General features: G+C 34.5%; 1 protein-coding gene across 2 annotated transcripts; it reads left to right on the forward strand.

The window, feature by feature from the left end:
• The first annotated feature begins 127 nt into the window (after positions 1 to 127).
• On the forward strand, positions 128 to 23622 carry LOC145642196 (structural maintenance of chromosomes protein 5-like). 2 transcript variants are annotated; one of them, XM_081693294.1, is made up of 30 exons: positions 128 to 361; positions 565 to 742; positions 890 to 1043; positions 2559 to 2632; positions 3803 to 3952; positions 4035 to 4139; positions 4234 to 4379; positions 7796 to 7907; positions 7992 to 8147; positions 8444 to 8565; positions 8640 to 8784; positions 9592 to 9657; positions 13043 to 13171; positions 13258 to 13356; positions 13508 to 13673; positions 13751 to 13896; positions 13987 to 14050; positions 14141 to 14265; positions 14365 to 14442; positions 15556 to 15628; positions 16885 to 16988; positions 19904 to 20020; positions 20105 to 20182; positions 20304 to 20403; positions 20502 to 20556; positions 21554 to 21602; positions 21686 to 21773; positions 21932 to 22004; positions 23090 to 23193; positions 23281 to 23622. In XM_081693294.1, exons 1-30 carry the CDS (start codon positions 324 to 326, stop codon positions 23340 to 23342), a joined length of 3156 nt encoding a protein of 1051 aa, XP_081549420.1. In that variant the 5' UTR covers positions 128 to 323; the 3' UTR covers positions 23343 to 23622. The 2 variants fall into 2 exon arrangements, with proteins under 2 accessions (XP_081549420.1, XP_081549422.1); XM_081693296.1 differs by lacking the exons at positions 21554 to 21602; positions 21686 to 21773; positions 21932 to 22004; positions 23090 to 23193; positions 23281 to 23622 and adding an exon at positions 20679 to 20821.
• Positions 23623 to 23674: the final 52 nt, after the last annotated feature.

A 23674-nucleotide genomic window follows, 5' to 3' on the forward strand; every position in this document is an offset into this window, starting at 1 on the left:
CCTACAGACTGGGCTGTCTTAGCCTGTGAGAGGTGACTAAGGTCTCTCATCTTACCTTTTAAAAAAAATCACAATGAGTAATTTGTAGGAGACTAGTAGTACAAGCATACCGAGGTGTAGTGGATACACAAGTTAGACTTAGACCTATGATTTTGGCGCCATTTCTACAGTTTCCCTTCAAAGTAGGCCCACTCTCTCTCTCTCCTCTCTCACACTTCCCCATTTTATTTAACCAAGCCCCTAATTATATCTCCAAACTTTCCATGAATTCCACCAATTAGGGTTTTCAATCGGAGTTCACATTCTTCAATTGACAATCCTCAATGTCTGAACGACGTGCTAAACGCCCAAAAATCGTTAGGTTTGTTCTTTCATTCTTCTCAATTTTGCCTTTTTTTGTTCAGTAATTTGTTCATTTAGCATAATTCTAGGGTTTTTAAGTTTCTAATTCCAGCATTTTGTTTTTTCAAGCGTATGTACTGTCATAGTTCACATCATTGAGTCATAATTTTGAAGGATTATTATTTGATTTCAATTTTTCAAATTTTTTTTTTAAATTTTCAGAGGGGAAGATGATTATTTGCCTGGAAATATTACTAAGATTGAGCTTCATAATTTCATGACCTTTGAGGATGTGACTTGTACGCCTTATTCGCGTTTAAACCTAGTAATCGGTCCGAACGGGTCCGGTAAAAGCTCAATTGTGTGTGCTATTGCACTTGGTCTTGGTGGTGATCCTCAGGTCTGTTCATTCTAACCAATAGTACAAGATTGTTGCTCTTTTCTGCTGTAATGTTAATAAATACTCGTATTTGTAATTTGTCCGTGTACTATACTCAACCCCGTCTCTAAATATTAGACCACATTTTAAGGGAAGTATGTTTTGTAGTTACTTGGGAGAGCGGGAAGTGTTGGAGCATATGTAAAGCGGGGAGAGGAATCTGGATACATCAAGATCACTTTGAGAGGCGAGTCTAGGGATGAGCGGATTGTCATCACTCGTAAAATTGACACAAGCAACAAGTCCGAGTGGTTGTTGGATGGTAAGGCGATGCTTTAAATGCTTGAGTTGATTGTGGATACTTGGAAAATTAGTTGTTTATGTTAGTTTAAAGTACGTTTCATGGGCATCCTTTGCATATAATACGAGTATTATTTTGGCTTGCTTATCACCCCCCAAATCCGCTGTGACTGCTTTGTATATGTTTTCTCTCGTAGCTCTTGGCAATAAGGCTGTGTTATATTTACTATCTAGACTTTAAAGCCCTACTTTTCATGAGATTCTTGTTATCCTGTTGCTGTAGATGAAAAGGCATTGTCTTTTCTTCCATTTATGGAAATAATACTATTTCATTTTCCAGCTTCCCTTATCATGCATTCATGCTGTAAAGGAAGTTTATTCCTTGGGGTTGTTGCAAAACAAAACTGGTATGATGCATGTTTGTCACAAGAGAACATAAAATAATTTTAACAGCAAACAAAGAGTACATATTTGTCAGGGTCTTTTTTCTTTTAAATTTCTCCAAACTGTTTATTTTGACTCTTTGAGTTCCCTACCCTGTTCTTGTTGCAAACTCCATTTGGAAGGCAAGGGTTTATCTTAAAGTGATGACATTTAGGGAAGAATAATAATAATTACATGCTCCAAAACTAAAGGCCAGGTTTGGCTATTTTTCTAGGTAATTGCTTGCTTTCCCTGTTTGAATTTAGTTACATAACCTATGAAGAATTTTCGCCATAATTCCCTATGCCCAACAAAGTAGTGACTTGAGACATAAGGATCTCATCCATGCAAGTGTCTGCTTCTACTTGTTGCAAGCTTGCAACTTCTCATCCATGCAAGTGTCTGCTTCTACTTGTTGCAAGCTTGCAACTTGTTAGATCTGTATAGTACAAGGCAAAGTAGTTCCTTTTAAAGTTTAATTTTGGCAAGCGATGCTTTTCTGATTACTTGCTGGCATCAGATTTCTTTCTCTTATCTGAGTGTTGTCCTGATTTTAAAGTAGGGGCTTCTCGGCTTCTGGCCTTTTGACATATAAGGTCCTTCATGGGCAACAGAAAAGATTCCTCCTTAATATTTTTCCCGGTCTTTTCTTAGTATTCATGTGTCATCCTACAATCATTATTTTATTTAATTTATACATGCTTTTAGCCTTTGTGAACGTGCTTGGATGATATTTAGCAAGATAAACTTGATAAGTATTAGTTTTGTGCATTTATTTTATTGCTTGATATTTTTGACTTGAGCTTACAGTGCCTCATGTAAGCTGTGCTTCTTATTAAGTAAGAGATTCAATCAAAGAAGCTGTACGCAAATAGAATTTGCTTTTTTTTGTTCAATTCTACGGCAACAAAAACAACATTAAGAGCTTTAGTCCTAAAGAATAGGCTACACGTACCCTAGAAATGCAGAAAGTGATTTTTATTTATTTTTTCCCCAAAACATGTTTTTATCATTTTATACGCAGAGAGCAACTGAGAAAATGAAATTTCTGTTTTGTGTCTGTGAACCGATGGGAATTAACTGTGAATGCTGATGCAATATGTTTTGGTTGTAGGCAACATGGCAGCAAAGAAAGATGTTATTGAAGTTGTTCAAAAATTCAATATCCAAGTTAATAATTTGACTCAGGTGTGTCTTCATTTTAGAGTAATCTACATGCTTATATTTGATGCTTGGAGATTTATAAAATCTAGTTCTGTTGAAATTTTCTTTATTGTCAAAAAATCCTAGCAGACAAGTTCATCTAGTTATTTCCTTTCCACTTCTACCAGCATTTCCCTAGTGCTTGTACATGTCCTCATTTCTGCTGATGACTTCATTGGTCAGTCCTTGTTTCACACTGTCATGGCTTAGGGTTTACCAAATGAGTAGACTCAAGTTCAGATTTGTTGATGTACTTGTAGGGAGAGGTTTCAGCAATCTTTAAGGGGAAAGCCTTGTCCGTGCAGGAGTATATGATCATGCATAGGTCCATGTGTTTTGGGCTTTGACTTTGTTTTGTCCATATGTTAACTGGCCTTCCTTTAGTAAAGTGTAGAAACCCCCTTGGTGGCTTGGTGTCCTGATATAATTGTCAATACCTATCAAAATATTAAGTTAGGATTCCTGGAATCTAGCTCCTGTTTTCATTGTGCACAATATTGCTAAGTGCTGATGAAGAAAATGACACACATTTCTGATTCATCCTCAGAAACAACTTATATTCAATGATTTTGAAAGACATCCTTTTACCTTGCTCTCACTTCATGGCTCACATTCTAGTGGTAGCAGATATATGGCCTTTGCTTTTGAACTACAATGAGTTTAATTTTAAATTTTTCTTTAGTGACAATCAACTAGAAATTGGGCCCTATACTAGGCCTGATTGGTTGGTGATAGGGTCACATGCATCTTGACTCCTCAGGAGTCGGAGTGTTGGACCTCCCCAACAATGGGCATCACGCTGGTTTGTTGTTGTATTTTGTATTATAAATGGCTATGTGAGGTGCGAAGCGAGCTAAGAGGCCACCTTTGATGTGAAGCATATAATGGAAACATTGAGTCAGAAATTGTTAATAATAAATATCAAGAAGCATGTGATTATTGGTTTTTTGGCTGTCTCTTTAACTTGAAGTCAATACAAGACTAATCTATCCTACTCACCTTTTCATCATCTGTTCCTGTTATGCATATTCTTTTACTTTTTTCACTCTTCTGCTTGTCTGTTTTTAACTGTTGTTGCATCTAACCCCCCCGTTTTTTTTTTTTTTTTTTTTTTTTTTTTTTTTTTTGGTGGTGTCATGTTGGTGGGCTTCACAGTTTCTACCACAAGACAAAGTGTGTGAGTTTGCCAAGTTAAGTCCTGTTGACCTGTTACGTGCAACAGAAAATGCTATTGGTGATCCTCAACTAGCAATACAACATGATGCTCTTATAGAGAAAAGTAGTCAGCTGGGAAGACTCCAAAGAGTAAGGTTTTGGTCTAATTTACTGGAGATGATAATCTCTTATAGTGTTGTCATTTAATCAACAACTACCTATTCTGTTATAGGCTGTTGATGGGAATAAAGTGACATTAAACCAACTTAAGGCTCAACATGCTGAACAAGAAAGAGATGTTGAACGTGTTCGTCAGAGACAAGACCTTTTAGCTCAGGTTCACATTTTCTGATTGGTATTTAGGGCCAGGAAGACATTGTTTACCTTTTTGTATCCTTTCTATAATGGCTTTTTTCTTAAATTACTTGTAGGTTGATTTGTTGAAGAAAAAATTACCTTGGTTGAAGTATGATCAGAACAAGGCTGAATATCTTGAAGCTAAAAAGCAGGTTGATGATGCTAATAAGAAATATGATGGAGCTGCAAAGATCTTGAATGATCTCCAACAACCTATTAAGTAATTTTCTAGTCTTAATATTTTTTATTTGATTGTCACTTAAGTTTTTACACTAATATACCCATTGACTTCTTACTATGCCAACATCTTGGTCAATACTTGACCAGACACCAACCTAGCTCATGTACCTTGTGGGTGGGCTCATGTTGAGTTGTTGCCCATGTTATTCGTGCCATTGAGTATTATTATTATTATTATTATTATTATTATTATTATTATTATTATTATTATTATTATTATTTTGTTATTGTTGTTGTTGTTGTTGTTGTTGTTGTTGTTGTTGTTGTTGTTGTTGGTTTGATCTTATTAATTTTGAGTCTTATAACTACTGCTTTTGAATGTTTTCTTGTGTTGTAGTCTAAAAATTACTAGAACAAAGTCTTGTATTGGTTTTAAGATTCTTTTGCAATTTTTAAACAATGACTAAGTAATAAAATCACTACTTTATTGAATAAACTAGTTTTTAGCCCATGCATAATAATCTTTTTGTCTATATATATGTATTAAGATTTGTTATTTAAATAAAAAGCTTTTGTAAATATAAATTGTATTTTTTTTAGTAAATTAAAATGTAATACTACAAACATAACTGTAATGCAATATATTCTTAATGGGAAAAAATGCATTATATTATATATAAACTTAAGTAATACAAGTTGTATCAGGTGGAAAGATACAAATGAAAATTGGTCATTTTTTTGGAGATTGAAAACGTTTGGGAGGGTATTTTTTTTTCCCCCTAAAATTAGCTTGCTTAATGTAAAATTATGATTAGAAAATGAAATTTGAAACATAGAATTAAAATCCAATAGTTCGCAAATTTGCACTCTAAAAAAAAAAAACAAAATCCAACAACCAATAAAATAATAGTATCAAAAACTTGAAAATCCACAAATTTTATTTTCCAAATTGTTAAAGTTGGATAAATAGATTCAACCAACTGCTATATACAAAGTAGTACTACGTATTTAAGAATTTTGGCTCTATGAAATGTTGGAATTTTTTAAAAAAATTACACATGATTGATTTTGCAAAAGTAGTATTCACCAATTTTAAAGACCTAACCAATATTCAATATTTATAGAATAATAACATTTTGTCATAAATTTTGTGTACTCCATATAAATTATTCAATTTATCACAATATTTATAATTGAGATAAAAATTGTAAAATTGCAAATTGGAAAAAAAAAAAAAGAAAACGAGGGAGTTAAACTTGGAGAAAACAAACCTTTTGTGACAAATTTGATGAAAGTATGAAACCTGAGACATAATTTGGCCAAATAGTCTTACAAAACTATGAAATCGACTTATATGTGTAAGGTTTTTTTAAAATCAAATTAGAGAAGTAAGAAGGAAGGAAATCAACACAATTGCGGTGTAAGGTTATATAATTCGTATTAGAGAAATTGGAAGGAAAATAGATTTTAGACATGAAATTAAAATGGGGAAAGGAAGAGAATTTATCATTTTGGACGAGAATTAGAATTTGGTAACTATCATAGGAGTAAGCATTGAAAGAGTACGATTTTTCAAGAAAATAGGAAACTATATGATGAAATGACATGAATGAAAAGGTTTCTTGTAAAGTAATAAAAAATTATAAAAATATTTAACTACAAATGGATGTTATGGAAATGCCACGCGGCACTTTGTATGACCTGCAAAAGTTCTTGTTTTAAAATATTAGTATAGATTTGGAAGTATATGTGCTAGTGTAATGCATTATTATTATGTTGAAAATATTTTTAACTCATCCATCCAAAATTTCAAATCATCTTAATGCCCAAATATGATATTGTAATGGTCTATATGAAAGATTGCACGCCAAGGTTTCTATGTAATATAGAAGGCAGTATGGCTTACGATATGCTCAATTGTTTTTCCCACTGCTTGCATTCTTTAGCATTGTGTGTATGGTTTAAGTTTGTGAATCTAGAAACTTTTACTACCTCTATTTGTTTATGCTCTACTTAGTTATTGGCCTTATTGCAGATATGCAAATTAAGAGTTTTTTTGAAAAAGGTGAGTGGGCATATTACATAGTAGGATAAAGTAAGAGGTTGGAAAAATACCGGTGGGGGCAAGCATAAGGTGAGTAAAGTAAGAGAGTGTGTATGGAAAAGCATAATTATTGTGGGGAAAAAGGGGTAATATGGTAATACATCAAAGAAGAACGAAACAATCTAAAATGGAAAGTGAAATAAACAAAAAGTAATGTAGGGAGTAGTTTATTAGAAATATTTAGCACATACCAATACCATATCTAGGGAGAATTGTCCGAGACCTACTATTCTTGTTCATTTGGCTTTTGCAAAGATCTTTATTACATGAAAATAGCTGTCATTAGTTGTTGTATCGGCTTATTATTGTCAATTGTTAGAGCTGTAAGATTAGCAGTCAAAATACATGTAAAATTTAACTACTTTTTGGTAAAATCTGGTATTTGATGAGGCAAAAGAGCAAAAACTTGAATCGTTTCACATTTAAAACCTACCTTTTATCAATTAATGCTACCCTGAAACAATTCTTTACTAAAATCTTCTCTTAATCTTTAGGCAGTCAAGTTTTGAAGGCATTTAAAGATTTGTTTTCAGAATATAGCCTAGGCCTATTCCTTATGTTCTTTCTTTTATTTCTCTCTGGGATTTACTGATCATTCTACTTTTTGAGAATTTCTAATTTCTTTGACCTTCAGATATAATAAATGCTGGAAAATTATTCAATATGCAGGAGTATTTTGATAGACTTTTACCATTTTACCGTCAGAATTATGTTGACTGGTTTGCGAAAATCTGGGAAAATTTACCATATTAGCCAAAGCATGTAACCCTCCCTAGTTTGCCTTGTTATGCAGAAGCATGTTAAACAGTTCATAAAGGTCATCAACTTTGCAATTATGAAAAGTGTTGTAATGTGAGCTGTAAAATATGAAATTTAATGTGACTGTTAATTTTCTAGGCCTATGTGTGGCATAAATTACTCTTTACGTCAAGGGTTTATCCCTGTCTATGATTGTATGTTATTATCAGGTTATGATTAGGTGTTATATGACTTATATCTACTATCATCTTGCTGTTCATATATAAAATTTTTCTTCATTAAGAAAGATATGTTTCCACTAGTGTATTTGGGGAGTTGTGGTTAGTACAAAATATGAAAATTGAAATTTGCAAAACATGTAAAGCTACATGGCTTATGCATTGAAGGTCATATGGTTTTCATATCTCTTGATTTGTCTATGTGAGGTATTTGGAGACATCATACAGTCTTATATATTTGATATTAATGAGCACTGATTGTATCGTAGTGCTTTGACATTGATACTTGACAGTATCCAACATAATTGAAAATTTTAGCTTCTTTCCCACTTATTAAACAGTTCACCTCTTAATTGGCAATTATAATAATTTCAGAAAGCAGAAGGAGGAAAAAGCACTGCAAGACTCAAAGTGGAAAAAATTGGAGGATATTTTGAGTAAGAAGTCCGAAAAGTGCAAGAAACTTCAGGAGAATGAAACTCATTGGGTTGTGTTTCTTTCCTATCTTTCTTGCCATTTGGTACTTCATTAATGTCCTATCTTTCTCAATATCCATTTTGGACAATTCTAGGGAGTCAAAGTATCTGGAATGTACAAGGACATGGAAAAACTGAAGAGGGATGAAGAATCACGTCAACAAAGAATGTTGGAAGCTAAAGAGCAGCTTGCAGCTGCTGAACTGGAACTGGCAAACTTGCCACCTTATAAACTTCCAAAGGATGAGTTTGTATGTTATGCAGTTTTTTTAGCTGCTTTTTTATATGCAATATGCTATATAAGTCTCAATTATATTGCATGCAAGCCTTCCCAAACCTTTTATATGGTAGTATGAATTTAAATTTGACCTTTTTGCTATCATTCATTTTCTTTCAGTAATCTGTTTCTCTTTTTGCGTAGCTCTTATTGTGGGGATGAGTGTATATTTGTATGTTTTCATTCATTCTTTATTCTTCTTTCTCTTCCTTTCTTAGCAAACTTTTTTATTAGGATATTTGTAATATATTAGTTCTTGCTATAATTCAGGAAAGGTTGGAGGCCAAAATTGTAGAACTTGACGACAGTGCAAGGGAGGTTATGCAGCAAAAGACTGATATTGGTAAAATTTTATCTGAACACAAAAAAAAACGGATACAGTTGGTTGACAGGTATATATTTCTGTACATGCCTTATTTGGATTTGATTATGTAGCATTTCATTCTCAAATACAGAATGGTTGCAGGTTAAAAGATATGGAAAATAGAAATTACAAGCTCCTGAATGAGCTGAAAAATAGTGGAGCAGACAGGATTTACGAAGCTCATCGTTGGTTGCAAGAACATCGTGATCAACTGAAGAGAGAGGTTTATGGACCTGTTCTGCTTGAGGTATGTATGCTTTGCTGGGCCTCATTGCAAGATTATGAATTATCCCTGTTAGCAAGCTTGCATCTTCAAAATTTCTGTAAATGAGTGCTAATTTTGCTCAACATGTTGAACTTAGGGGCTTTATTATTTGGACTAACACTATCGAATAACCAAAGCTTTGACTTATTGGAAATTGCTAAAGATCACTTTAAAGAAATAGGCCCTTCATTGGGGGCTTTACAGCCTCATTTATTATGGCATGCCTCTATCTGTAAAACAATGCAGTTCAGAACTTGTAGGCATGGACATAGATACTTTTTCTTAGATCGACTGTCTGACCTGCCTCTTATATATTAAGTTGATCACGTGACATATAACTACTCCAAAAGAAATGATTGAACTTTAAACATCATTTGAGGATAAGTTAGTTGTGAATTTGTCCATTTTGCTCTGTCTTCAACTTTGTACCCTGATTTTAATATTATTCATTTGGACGGAGTATAAAGCCTGGTGATGAAGCATTTTGTGCATACGTTCAAACTTCTAATAAGGAATTATGCATTTTAGAGACTTGACATTGCCACATGTGTGTTTTTTTCCTTTCTCCTTCAGGTCTGGTTAAGATTTTCCAGATGATGTGATTTTCTTTGTTGTGGAGACCATGGCTCTCAAATCTCACTAGTTATACCTTTGTTACTGTTATTTGAATGCAACTAGCAGCAAGTTACAGATATAATGCAATGAAATGATGCTTGAGTTATACATGGATTATACATTTTAGATGATGACATTTTGAAAGTAATTATCGTCTATGCTGTGTGATTGTAGGTTACTGTCAAGGATCAATCTCATGCTGATTACTTGGGAGGCCAAGTTCCATATTACATATGGAAGGTATGTTTAGTCTCATTGCCCTCAACATAAGAAAATGTAGAAATGAGTTTGGGGAAAATGTTGATAATTTTTTGTTAGGTGCAATAATTTTTTTTTTCTATTGCCTCGTTTGCACGATTGCACGTGCATAAGATGAATGTGGCAGTGATGTGTATGTCGTGATGGATGTGTGGCCATACAAGAAAGGAGGTTGACTGGTTGAGGAATGAGATAATTAGGAAGAAAGTACGGGTTACATGCATTGAATACACTATAAGGGAGAATTGCTTAAGGTGGTTTGTTCATGTAAAAAGGAGACCAAGTGAGGGCCTGCAAAGTGGCAATGCATTGGGATCGCGTGAGGTAGAGGCACATCTAAGAACATTTGGAAGAGGGTAATTGAAAGTGATAGTACGTTGGGGATTGAGGAAAATATGGTATTAGATAGATCGGAGTGGAGGGAGAAATTTCACGTTTATTTATATATACGTGGGCTACATGAACCAAAAGTGATTATTTCGTGTAGTCATCGACAAAAATCTTCCTCCTCCATCTCTTACGATCAAATGCCTCTTCCTCGTGCAAATCCATATACTTTATATCCTTCCAACTAAGCCATTTTCGGTCTCCCTCTCCTTCGTTTAACCCCTCCATGGTCCCACATCAAACAAACGCACATGATTTTACCTTAGTTGTATGCAATGCCTATTACACCCACTTTCTTATGAATAACCTCATTTTTTTATTCTATGTCTTAAGAGTGTTCCCGCACATCCACCTTAACATGCGCATTTCTGTAACCTCCATCTTTTTAATGTGCTCCTTTTTATAAGCTCAGCATTCTGTACCATAGAGCAACATTGCTCTTATGGCACTCTTGTAGTATTTTCCCTTCAACTCTAAGAAAATGCTTTGGTCACATAACACTCCCGTGGCCGCTCTCCATTTACAACACCCGACTTAATCGTATAGGCTACGTCTTGATCAATGTCACCCCGACTTAAAACATTCACTCATGATCAAGTCTTTCCATCCAAACTCACCACGTCATCACTATCCCCCTCTGAGTTCTAAAGCGGCATATCAAATATTGAGTCTTACTCCGACTTAGCTTGAACCCTCCAGATTCCAACCTTTGCCTCCATTGCTCCAATTTGGCATTAACCTCATCTTTAGTTTCAACCACCAAAACGATATCATCCACAAACAACATACACCATGGAACCTCATTTTAAATTGGTCTAGTTACTTCATCTAGAACCGTTGCAAAAAGAAAAGGGCTTAATGCACACCGTCGATGCAATCCAATTGTAATAGGAAAATCTTTTGTCAACCCTCCACGGGTCCTCACATTTGTTGACACATTCCGTTACATATCCTTAACCAGGTCCACGTACCTTTGTGGGATACCTTTCTTCAACATTGCCCACCAAAGCACCTCTCTTGGCACCTTGACATATGCTTTATCTAAATCAATAAAGACCATATCTTTATCAGTATTTACTTTTATTATTTGTTCAACTCGTGTTTTCAAACTCTACTTATTTAATTTTCTAAGATAATCTCAAAGCTTTATGTATTGTATTCACATAAATTTCTTTTTTTTTTGTACCCTTTACAATTCTTTTAACACCTTTTTGTTTCACTCTTGTCTCATTTTCAATTAATTATCTTGCAATGCTCTATTTTCTCTACGAACATCTTATGACGATTCATGTTAGCCGACCCCAATAATATTGGGAGTAAGGCTTTGTTGTTGTTATTGCCTCTTTATATTGGACGTCATGGCTTTGGGTTCGATGGTAACAAAGGAACCCACAAAAAAAGTTCAGATCTAACACCTTGATAAAATTTAATGTTTATAATGAGAACTTGAGAAGTGAAGGGGAGCAGGGGAAGAAGGCAAAGTTTCTTGAAGTAATTTTAGAATGTTTTAGTATTGGTTTAGACACAGTTTAGTATGTTGGAAAATTGCTCTTGTGGAATGCTTTCTCTGCATGTATTCAGTGCTTTAGGGTAGAATAGAACTCAAAAGTTTGTTTCAACAGATATATCTTTGTCCGTTTTCCTTTGAGCATTGCATAAAACTAGCTAGCTGGTGTTCATTAATATCTTGATCGGGATTAGTGAAACTTTTTCCTTCCTCTTCTGTTAGAAGATATGCTGCCTTCTAATCATTTTTTTTTGTGTTATTTTTACTACATGATTAATTGATCTTAATGTTTTCTGGTAATAAATAATGTTTTTGATATGTACTGTCCTCGTATTTATGAGTGGTTTCTTATAAATGTTCTTCATCTCTAAGCTCAATTTTCTTATGCTTAAACACATGGAGGCTGTGTTACTCCAGCACCTGCCTTGGCCATGGGTGTCGCGTGTCGACACGGCCCGACCCTTGACATGGTTCCGGGAAAGTGTTGACTCAGGAATCGGAAAAGTGTCTGAAACAAGTGTTGCCGATTTCAGATATTTAAGATTTGTAATTTAAAATTTTAGGGTTTAGTTCAAAAATCTACCAAAATTTCGTGAATTGCTGAATTGCAGGACACATACAGACAATAAAAGTATAGGGCTTTTGGTCACCTGAAAATTTCGATTTCACCGATGTTTTTTCCAGCACATTTAACAGATTGCCGGCGAGTTGTGGTTGCCATTCGTGGTGGCTGGTTGTTGAATGAAAGAACAAAGAAGTGTTTGCAAAAATAAGTGTCATGCCGCCTTTGAAATTTGAAAGAGAAGAGAAAGAGGGGTTTGAAGCATGCATCTGATTTAGTGGAGGAGAGAGAAGATAGAAAGATAAGACTATAGTTTGAAACAGTGTATTGGAATTTGTAACAGAAGAATGCGTAGAAAGAGAAGAAAGGAAACAAAAGAAGACTAAAAAAAGTGTATTGGAATATGTTTAGACTTTAGATGTTCCCCATGTATTACTCCGTATTATTTTTTTATTTAATTTTTATTTTTTGACTTTTATCTATTTTTTATTTTTAAGTGTCGGATTAAATTTTTTTGGACAGTTTATACAGTAGCCGTATCCTAAATATTAGCCAAGACACTCCCTTTACCATGTCGAAGTGTCGACACTTATAGACGAGTCCAAGTAACATTGCATGGAGGTATATATGCTTGTATGTGGCAATAAAGCTTGTTGTTCAAGTTTTAAATTTGAATATCTTGCACATTCTACAGTGTGATCCATACTTTGATTTGCTGTAGAGTCCATCCTTGTATTTTCCTATATAGAACTAGACAGTGCAAAATTATCACAGTTTAGCTAATTTGTTAAGTTATCTTTGCATTTGTCTGCTTCAGCTGTAGTTTACTTCAGTATTCTTGCTTTCCAACCTCCTGTCTTTCAGAAAGTGTAAACACCTAATCTCTTTTGCCTTTTGCTTTGACATTGTAGTCTTTCATCACTCAAGATCCTAATGATCGGGACTTTTTGGTGAAACACATGAAATCATTTGATGTCCCAATTCTAAATTATGTTCAAACTGAAGGACAAAGTAGAGATCCCCCTCGAATATCTGAAGAGGTATGTGCTTTGAAGGCTGTAGTTTTTTTCTACACTGAGATGCTAGAGTTTCTACCTCTTTTTATTGTTTTCTTATGATTTGGCAGATGCGTAAGCTTGGGATACATGCTAGGCTTGACCAGATTTTTGATGCTCCAGCTGCTGTCAAGGAGGTTTTGATTAGTCAGTTTAACCTTGATAACTCAGTATGCTTGCTGCCCCTTATGTTTGACCTTTTTTTTTTCGCGATCTAAGCATAGGATGTTATTTTTTTTTTATAATTTTGATTTTAGCATCATTTTTATGTGTTATTGGTACTTCCAATTCAATTCCTTAACATCATTCACAATTTTCCAGTACATTGGTACTGTGGAAACTGATCGAAGGGCAGATGAGGTTGAAAAGCTGAATATAATGGATTTTTGGACCCCACTTAACCACTATATCTGGTCCAGATCTAGATATAGTGATTATGTGTCTGCTAGTGTGATGCCAGTTTCAAGATCTAAACTTCTTTCATGCAGTAAGTTTATGCTTTTGAATGCTTATCATGCGTTTGATGGTTCAGATCACTTAGACTACATTGAATCATGCTTGCAGGTTCAGATAATTCAGAAATTGAGAGTCTTAGGTCCAAGATAATTGAGCTTGAACAGACAATCAATGAATACGACAGCCAATCTAAATCTCTGCAGTCTGAGCTAAGCCAGATCGAAAATGAAGCTTCTAAATATCACAAACAGCGGGTATAGCTGTTATGCTTGAACAAAGTGGAAATTATCTAGTGTTTTCTCTTTTTCTGAGGAGTATTAAGTCTTACCTAGGATCCTTTGCAGGAGGAAGTAACAGAGAGGGTAAATATTGAGAAGAGAAGGAGGAAGGTTCTGGAAAACATCATTAGTAAGCATTCCTTAATTATATTTGCTTACAAGACCTTGTCTGGCAGTCAACATGTATAATATAGCTTTTCTATGATAAATTGTGGTCTAGATCAGAAGAAGTGTCGTGTGAACAACATTGAGAAGGAGGGGGATGTTGATAGTCAGATTGCCAGCCTTTCTGATCAAGCTGTAAATTTGAATATCCAGCGGTTTCATAACGCGATGGAGATTAAGGTGAAGCTCTCTTTTGTTGATTTAGACATTTAGTATCATGGACCCCAACCTTTTTTTTTTCTTTATAATTAATCTCTGTTTTCTCTTACCGCTTTTCAGAATTCACTTATGGAGGCTCTTTTAAACAAATGGAGTCTTGCTGAAAAACGCCTCTCTGCATTTGAAATTGATGTAAAGGTAGTTATTCCTTTAATTATTTTCAATCAAGTTTAATAATGTACTTATAATGTCTGATTAGGTAGACTCATGCCCTTCTTGTGCTTTGATTTGAATATTTAAGTAGACATGTATTTGCCTGATGGTTTTGGCAAAAGGGGCCTGCAGTCCAGGAAAGAAAATTTGAGAGCCTAGTATCCTGCTTCAGTGTTCTGGGGGAACCATAATTAATTATAATAGTCCCTGTTGATTACCGATAGAAATTTAGAGAACAATAAATATTATAATTGGTGATTTCTATATTGTGAGTGTTCTTTAAAATATAAATACCTGAGTAGCCGATCTCTGTTTTTCTTTCTTGTGATTCTCATATCTATGTTTTGATAACATTACTCACAATGCAGTTCTATAGCATCTCAGTTAATTTTTACTATTTGTGCATCTTGGGTGTTTTCTTGCTGACCTTTTATTTTCAATCCTTTACTTTTCATATGTAGTAATTCCTTGCTCCCATCCTGTCGGTGTTTTTTTTTTTTTAAAAAAAAATTTAAATTTTATTTTTTTTATTTTAATATTTCTTAGTTACCTGGATGTTGAATCTACTAAGGTACCTATATGGACATCTCTGTTACATATATACCCATGCACATGAAGTTTATGATTTGGGAATGAGCTCCTTAATTTATATTAGTAATTTGAAAGCTAAAATTAGTAAAGCTAAAATTAGTAAGCTAAAGCGTGATTGCTGTGATGAGTTGAACTTTTCCTGAGTGCTGGCTTCTCTGTCTTGCTTAAGAAGTTTCTGTGCAAATTTAGTTCTTTCGGATGACATCCCTAATTTTTGTTTCTAATAAAGTGTTCAGTTCTAAATCTCTAATTCTACCATGACCGTCTTTCTTTCTGATCTATTCTATTTGATGAAGAATGATCTATGAGATTATGTGATCATGGAACAATATTTTAAAATTAGTATACTTGAACTTGCTGCGCATGCTTGTTTTTCCAGACCTGGCTGTGTCATGCTTTTTTTTTTTCCCAGCGATATATTTATACATACTATGCTAGGCAGTTTGGTTTTATTGTATTTTATGTTATCAACTCTTGTAAAATCTTAACTGTGCTATTCTTCCTTAGATACAAGAATCTGAAATGGAAATTAAGCATCAAGAGAGATCTGCTGTGGAAGCAAGCATGCATGTGCAGCAATGTATGTGTAATTAGCCCTATAACTTGTTTGTTCTTTTATTGCCAAATCCTGGATGTGTATGTTTCCTATATTTTCTGATAGTAATGGAAATGATGTTTTCATTTCTGACTTTCTGTTAAAGTTTTAATTTGTTTACCATACCTGTTTTCATGCATTATGATAAAGAGTTGTAAGGTAACCTATTTATGTCCTTTCTAAAGTGTATGTATTTTGGTTGTAGAAAGCTGAAACTGTTTGTTGCTCATTTTATTGGATTTTTTTACTCAAGAAAAAGTACTAAGTTTTAATTTATTTGCTGTGAACCTGAAGATTACTTATCAGTTGGCTTTGGGTGATGATGGACCAGAGCAATGTAGCATTTAAAATCTAGGTCTTATAATAGGTTGTCTGCCTAGTACAGGTTGTCTCAACCTAAATCCCAAATTTGATGACCTGAATCAGTCTGTGAATGAATGAAGCTATCATTGATCTGTTTACAATAATAATTTAATTAGCATCAGAGACTCATCCCCTATACAATAGACGTCTTATCTGAAAATGATTTGACCCAAATGGACTTGACCCATACCAAATCAAATAGCCTGCTTGCCACCTTTATAAACATCTAACCTCTTCGTAAACTATCGTGCTGGGATCTTCTATATAGGGGGCTCTTATTGATGTTGTTGATATAGAAAAATACAATGTGGCTTTTTCCTGTTGATTGCCTCACTAGATTTATAGTAAAAGGCCAACCTCAAATGTGATATCAAAGATCAAACAAATCTAAGATGTGTCACTGCTTAAATTAAGTCAAGGTCCTTTATTGTGAAATTGAGAGCCATACCCTGACATGAGAAGAACTGTATGATTTGGTAAAAGTGTTCCAACTTGGTGGTAGAGGTCTGAAGGATGTGTTGAAGGTATTAGTTCAAATTCCTCACATATAAAGGCTGGGCCAATTCTTCTCTTTCTTTCAGTAGTTGATCTCCCAAATTTTGTTCCAGGGGTTTTATACCGTTCAGATGTTATCCCTTCAAGTGTGTTATTTCTGTTTCTGTTTGTCCTTATTTTGGTCTTCTAGTCATATTTCATTTTCTTAACCTTTTGTTTTAGGCCAACTTGTATTTTCAGACTTTAATACGTTAAATCTAGGGTTATCTATAGGTGTTTGTGATTTTCTTTAATCTCTGCTACTGTTTGTGAGTGATTGAGATTATAGACTTTGTAGTTTTGTAAAAGTGTGTTAATTTCCTTTTCCTCTCTTCACTAATCAGGTAAAAAAGAAGTGGAACGGCACAAGGAGCGACTTACAGATGCCAAGAAATATGCTGAATCTATTGCAAAGATCACTCCTGAAATTAAAGAGGCCTTTGTTAAGGTTGGTTTTTTTTTATACATTTATTTTTGTTTCAACTCTAACAGTGTGCCTTCCCTTAGTTAACTAGAATACATTTTCGTCTGAGGTAGAGGTGATCATGAGCAAAATTGGGCTTTTCAGGATAGAATTTTGAGTGGTGCCAGATTTTGTGTCATTACCATAATGGTACAAATTGGCTGGTTGGGGCAGACCTAGAACTGAGTGTAGGATAAATTTTCCTGGCAATTAATTTCAGCAGTGCATGTAGATTTCTGAATCTTGAGTTGTTGGACACCTGCATATCCCTGAGGATGGGTTTGCTTTTAAGTCTGGGGTATCAGATTTCTTTATGCCATTAGGCTGCATGTAAGCTCTCTTGAATGCACATGTCCCAGTGTATTAGATTTATGCCTTTTTTGTGCTGCTAGTGATGTTGGCTTTCTTTTATCCACCGGACTAACTAACTGTACAAAATTAATGTGGAAACCAAATATATTTCTTCAAAGATTAATGAAACATTTTACTATGCATTGGTTGGGTTGTTTACCTTTACTGACTCCATTCCTTTTTGCAATTTTTAGTGTATTTTCCACATTTTCTATCATGTCAGCATAACGTTATTTACCCTGATTTAAACAGCTTTTTTTAGCAGAAGGGAGCTTTGCTAATGTTGTTTCAAGAAAAAAGTGGTATTTCATAAATAAAATTTGTAATGGCCTCGGAGATTTAGGGTTAAGGTCTTAAGGCTGTCCACATTTAGATTCCTAGGCTCTTTTGCTTGAGGGCTAATTAATTGTCTTACGTTTTCCTTCTGTTGCATCAGTTTTAGAGGAGCTGTTGATTGACGCCTTGGATTAATCTCCAGGTCACCCTTTTTAAATAGTTGATTAGCAGTGGCGGATCCAGGAATCCTAACCAGGGGTGCACTGGACAATTAAAAAAACAATTTAACATTGTTGTAAAGTTATATAATATAATCAGCAAAACAAACTATGTTAAATTTTGGATATAATGCGTTGTGTAGTCGTATAATAATTAACAATCAAATTCAAAGATTTATATTCTAGATATCGATTATGATTATACTATGATAAACTTTCCACAATTCAATCTATTTTTTTATAATTTTGTACGTCAAATTAAAGTTATACATGAATTTATATGGAAAACTTTGGTATAAATTTTTCTTGTGCACGTATGCTAATGTAAAACTTTGACTCAAAATATCTTTAATAATAAAAATTATAACAATTGGATGTAAATAAATTTTTCATTGAGACGATTCCAACAAGTACCTACATGGCTATATATTATGTATAAATCACAAACATTAGTCAAACTGAATTAGATGAATTTTGCAAAAAGTCAAAACGTTTCGTTTACTTAAGCACATATGCCGCACGATATTTTTATATTCATTTTAGTGTAAATTTTCATACTAATATAAACAAGATATAATAATGGCCAAATAAATGCAATAAATATTATGCAATGAAAATTAGAAGAATGTCATCGAATATAATGGAGAGAGTATTTCATATTAATAAGGAGTGTTTATAAAAGCTGTGAAAATTGAAAAAAGAAATTTATCATGAAAAGATAGTAGAGTAATAACTTATCCTTTTGTTGATGAAAGTGGAAATTCATTTGGGTTAAAAGCAAAAAAAAAAAGGGAGCTATGGGGTCTTGAACCACTGACTTCTTGTACAACACAATTCACCATATTGCTCCCTTACCTGAAGCAATGCTGAAGGTACTAAATATAAGTATGGATTATAATCTTTATATAAATATAATTGACGCTTTTTTCAGAATTTTTTTTTTTTTTTATACCGTGGGGGTAGCACGTGCCCCCCAGGCATCAACGTGGATCAGCCACTGTTGATTAGCCTTTCATATCTCGATATGTTTTACATGATATTTATATCTGTTAGGGATGGGATAACATATGTATTGCTACTTTCTATTAGAAATAATTCAGTAGTATAATTATGGTTCATTCTTTTGATAAGGTTGCAATTATTGAATAAGCTTGTAATTGAGAAGCTAAAGAGAGTAAAATGAGAGGGCTGGTGTTCAATTGAAAGAGGGGAAGAGGATTCTGACTGAGGAAGCCCTATTTTTGCCCTTGATTATTGCAAGATAAATTGACTCATTCTCTTATGTTCTTTAATTATCCTGTTGGATCAAGCAGCTAGCTTTAGCTCCATTGCATCCAAGAGCTTTCCTAGTTTTCATTTTAGTCCTTACATCTGAATAGAGAACACTACTTGACTGCTACCAAGTGCAAATTTAGGTAGCTAAATCCTTTCTTTACTTCTGTTTTGAAGAGTCAAATAATATAACCTGAATACACAAGTAGTTTTGGTTACAGCTTCAATTCTCGAAGAACCTAAATTTCCTGGCAGAGTTTAAGGCTGGCAGTCTTCAGGTCTGTTGATAGTCATTTGGTTATGCCTATTTCATAATCACTCAGCTTCTTGAAGAAAGAGCTCATCCCTAATCTTATGATTCGCGATCCTCATTCCCAGAATTTGATCCTATTATGTGGATTCCCTGGAGTCGTGATGTTTAGATTCTCCATCACCCAGAGCTGTTAAACAACATTATGCCGAGAGAGTGAATCTTAAATTTGCCCCAGCTCTGATTCAATATTGATAGTTTTACATGCTTTAGCAAATTAGCACATGCGTCCACTAGCTTTTGCTTTCATTGCTTTTTCCTGGGGTATATTTGTCCTCTGTAAATGTTTTTTTTTTTGCTTGATTTAAGAAGTAGCTATATAACTTTACGTAATATTGATGATATTTCGATATAAGCTTATAAAGTTTCTGCCAAACTCTCAACATGCTTAATCTATAAGAACTCTATATAGATTTCATTGATTTGAAGCATATCCTCATATGTTGCATACATGCATTTTTCCCTGCCTTCAGATGCCTAGTACTATTGAGGAACTTGAGGCTGCTATTCAAGATAATTTGGATCAAGCTAGTTCCATTCTCTTGCTCAATCAAAATGTTTTGGCAGAGTATGAAATGCGGCAAAGAAAGGTAATGCCTTTCATAGATTACATCGAACATTCATCTGGTTGCACTTATATTAAATTATTAATTGTGTGCTTTTATTCATGGCAGATTGAAGCTTTGGAAAGAACACTTGAAGAGGAAGAATATGGACTCAGGACCCTCTTGGCTGAAATAGATGCCTTGAAGGTAGTTCTCTTTTACTGAAATTTCAGCCATAAGCTGGCCTACTTGCTCACTAATCATTCTTTTATCTCTAGTTCTCTCTAGCATGAACTTGTAGCTGACAACCATAATCTTTTGGCTTCAGGCTAGTTGGCTTCCAACATTGCAGAATCTTGTTTCTCAGATCAATGGAACATTTGGTCATAATTTCCAGGAGATGGCTGTTGCTGGAGAAGTATCATTAGGTATCAACTGAGATGTCTGTCTTGAATTGAAGATATTTAGTGGTAGAGAGAATGGTTGTCTATTTTGATAGTCTGATAAATCTTTTATGCATTATTAGATGAGCGTGACATGGACTTTGGAGCATACGGTATAGTTATAAAAGTAAAGTTCAGGTAACTACTTTCAAACTTGTCTTGCCTTAATGCTATCTGTTGGACATGCTTTCAGTATAACCTTTAAAGTGTGTTTCTCTGCACTTCTTTCCTCTGGGTATTTCTTGTTCACTGGGCACCAGGGTCCAGGGAAGATACTAGAGAGCAAGAGGATGACACTTGGACAGTGTGACAAGTCTCTAAACAAACTCTTGAGTTCAGCTCGAGTTATTTGCTGTGGACCCAAACAACTACAATTTCCACTATGTACTTGAAGAGCCTCGCAGTTGCTGAGAAATTAGTCGTTAAAGAAATACTTATGAAGTTGTATTACTGTAAAGATATGCATGGGTTAGTGTGAGCTTAAATTTTATGGCTTGTGTTGCTTATATTTGAAATCCTTACATGGTAAAGACTACAAATAATACTGGGGACCTCCAATAATTCGCAAATTTTTGTCACATATAAAGTCAATAAGACCACTGCCGACAAATAACAAGCATAAGTGGAGAGTAGTCATTGGGAATGATGCACATGGTCATTATTAAAGTTGCCACACGTCCATACTCACTACTTTATTGTTTGTGACACCATATTTTTTAAGTTTATTGTGTGTGTGCAGAGATGATATTTACGAATAAAATTAAGGGTCAGAGCTCTATCTCAAAACACATCTGTAGTACGAAGTAGTTTTTATGATGTTTTCAGTTTCCACTAATCTCAGTGGAAGAGCATAATGCTTGTGCTTGTATGACTTTCCTTCTAATAGTGTTCTATCTGATAAAATTGCTGTTTCGGGAATGCTTTTGAAATGGTGTGGGGGAAGCAGGGATGGTTTTGTAAAGCCTAAGAATCTAAATAAAGGATAACTTTTTTTTTTTTTTTGACAGGAAAAGGATGTCTTTTTCTACTATTCTATTTATATATCTCCTTTCTGACCATTAATCCGTATTGAAAGTTTTGAAACCGCATTTATTTTGATATTATGCCAATTTAATTAATTCCTTGTGTTTGTTAGGCAAACTGGACAACTTCAAGTCCTTAGTGCTCATCATCAATCTGGAGGGGTACTTCATCTATCCAAGTTATTTCCATGAGTACCACATTTAAACACTGTATACCTTATGGCACCTTGTATTTGTACATGCAGGAGCGTTCAGTTTCAACCATATTGTACCTTGTTTCTCTACAAGATCTTACTATATGCCCCTTTAGAGTAGTAGATGAAATTAATCAAGGTAATTTCTGCTATCGAACTTCAAGAATTTATTGGTCTAACAAATATTTTCCCTTTAGAGTAGTTGATGAAATTAATCAAGGTGATTTCTGCTATCTAATTTAAAGAATTCACTGATCTAATTAATAATTTCTTAACTTTGTTCCTGTTCTACTCCAGGAATGGACCCCATCAATGAAAGAAAGATGTTTCAGCAGTTGGTGAGAGCTGCTAGTCAACCTAATACACCACAGTAAGTTTATTTGTTTTTACCAAGTTTCTTCTCTGACATATCTATATGGCTTTGGTTAATTATTTTGTTGCTGAATAATATGGAAAAGTTGCATCTGTTTGCTTGCTAGACTTCTTGTAATGGAGTTTGTGCCTTCTGAGTTTAGAGTTTTAGTGGGAAGTTACGTCTCTGTTATGATAGTAGTTCTATCTAGTTTAGTGTAATCTGTACTATGGCATGTGGTTATTTTAGGCTGCACTAATGGCTTTTACTAGCTGCACGTCTGCACGACATATCAGCAGACTGGTTTCACATGCCTTTTCCCTGTCTTAGTTGGTTGGTTGGCAGTACTAGAAGGGGTATTTCATGTGGACATGGGAGGTTAAACCATCTAAGCAGAGGATATAATGCTTTCTTTTGTAGAAATGCAACATTTTATTAGGCTCCTTCCCATGAAACTTTTCGATCATCACTGGAAAGTACGGTTTCCTGTCTCTACTTCTGATATCCACCGTATAGTCAACTTAGCTAGTGACTCCATTTTGAGATTATTTTGATATGGAATTGCTTTGAGGCTAAGTGGCAAACCAAAATAGGTGTTGTGACTTTAGGCAATTTATCAAGAAGCATGTCTTGATCAAACTATTAAAACAACCCTCCTCCTTAGTTCCTTGTGAAATCTGTCAGACACAGTTCAAGGTGAGCTTCAATGGAATTCCTGTAGCACTCTCATACAACTATGGCCAATTTTCACTATTCATGAGTTATGATAATAAGTGAGGTATATACGAGGTAGGTAGACAGATTTATTATTGAATTTAAGAGGGTCCAGTATTAGCACTATCTGAGATGAAGATATGCAGTAACTTCTGCAAAGTCCTTGGAGATATGCTGCAAAATATGATACCAAAGGAAAATCAAGTTCATCTGATGATTTTCTAGCCTTCTCAATTTACCATCTATGAACCTACTGTACTGTATTTTGTAATTCAGTAGTATATTGCATAACTTGCTGCTGGCACACTTCGATGCTTATCTGCCTCTTATGGACTTTCTATTTTTGTTTTTGCGTGACAATTCTAGATAACTGCGGCTTTCCTTCACAGGTGTTTTTTGCTTACACCCAAATTGCTGCCTGACCTAGAGTATAGTGATGCATGTAGCGTCCTGAATATCATGAATGGACCATATATCGAGGGGCCTGCTAAAGGTTAGTATCCATCAGATAGAGCAATGTAGAATCATTTCATTTACTGACTGTTCAAGCTGAAGATTTTTTTTTTCCCTCTGCTTTTAGTGTGGAGCAAGGGAGAAAGCTGGCGTACAATCATATCTCAACTTGGCCAAGCTCAATGCTGAAAAGATCTATGTTCACTGTACTTGTGGCTAACGATGCAGATCAACTCCTATGAAGGTTTTGGTTTTCCTTTTGGGACATAGATCAATAATTGCTTCAGGCAAAATGTTTCATTAAGTTCTCAATGCAAACATATTTATGTAATTTGAAGAACTATGATCACACATTTAAGCTGTAAACAGACCCTAAAAGCACATCTTTATGCTTGATTTGAAGTTCAATGATGATGAGTAGCCTCTAAAATTTACTCATTAAAATCCTTGCTTTACAGTTGCTAAGGGAGTTTTATCTCAAAGTAGAAGTTTATTCTTGTGTAGTTTCTAATTACAACCCC

Source organism: Chenopodium album, chromosome 8, assembly GCF_948465745.1.
Source record: "Chenopodium album chromosome 8, dcCheAlbu1.1, whole genome shotgun sequence".
Classification (NCBI taxonomy): Eukaryota; Viridiplantae; Streptophyta; class Magnoliopsida; order Caryophyllales; family Amaranthaceae; genus Chenopodium; species Chenopodium album.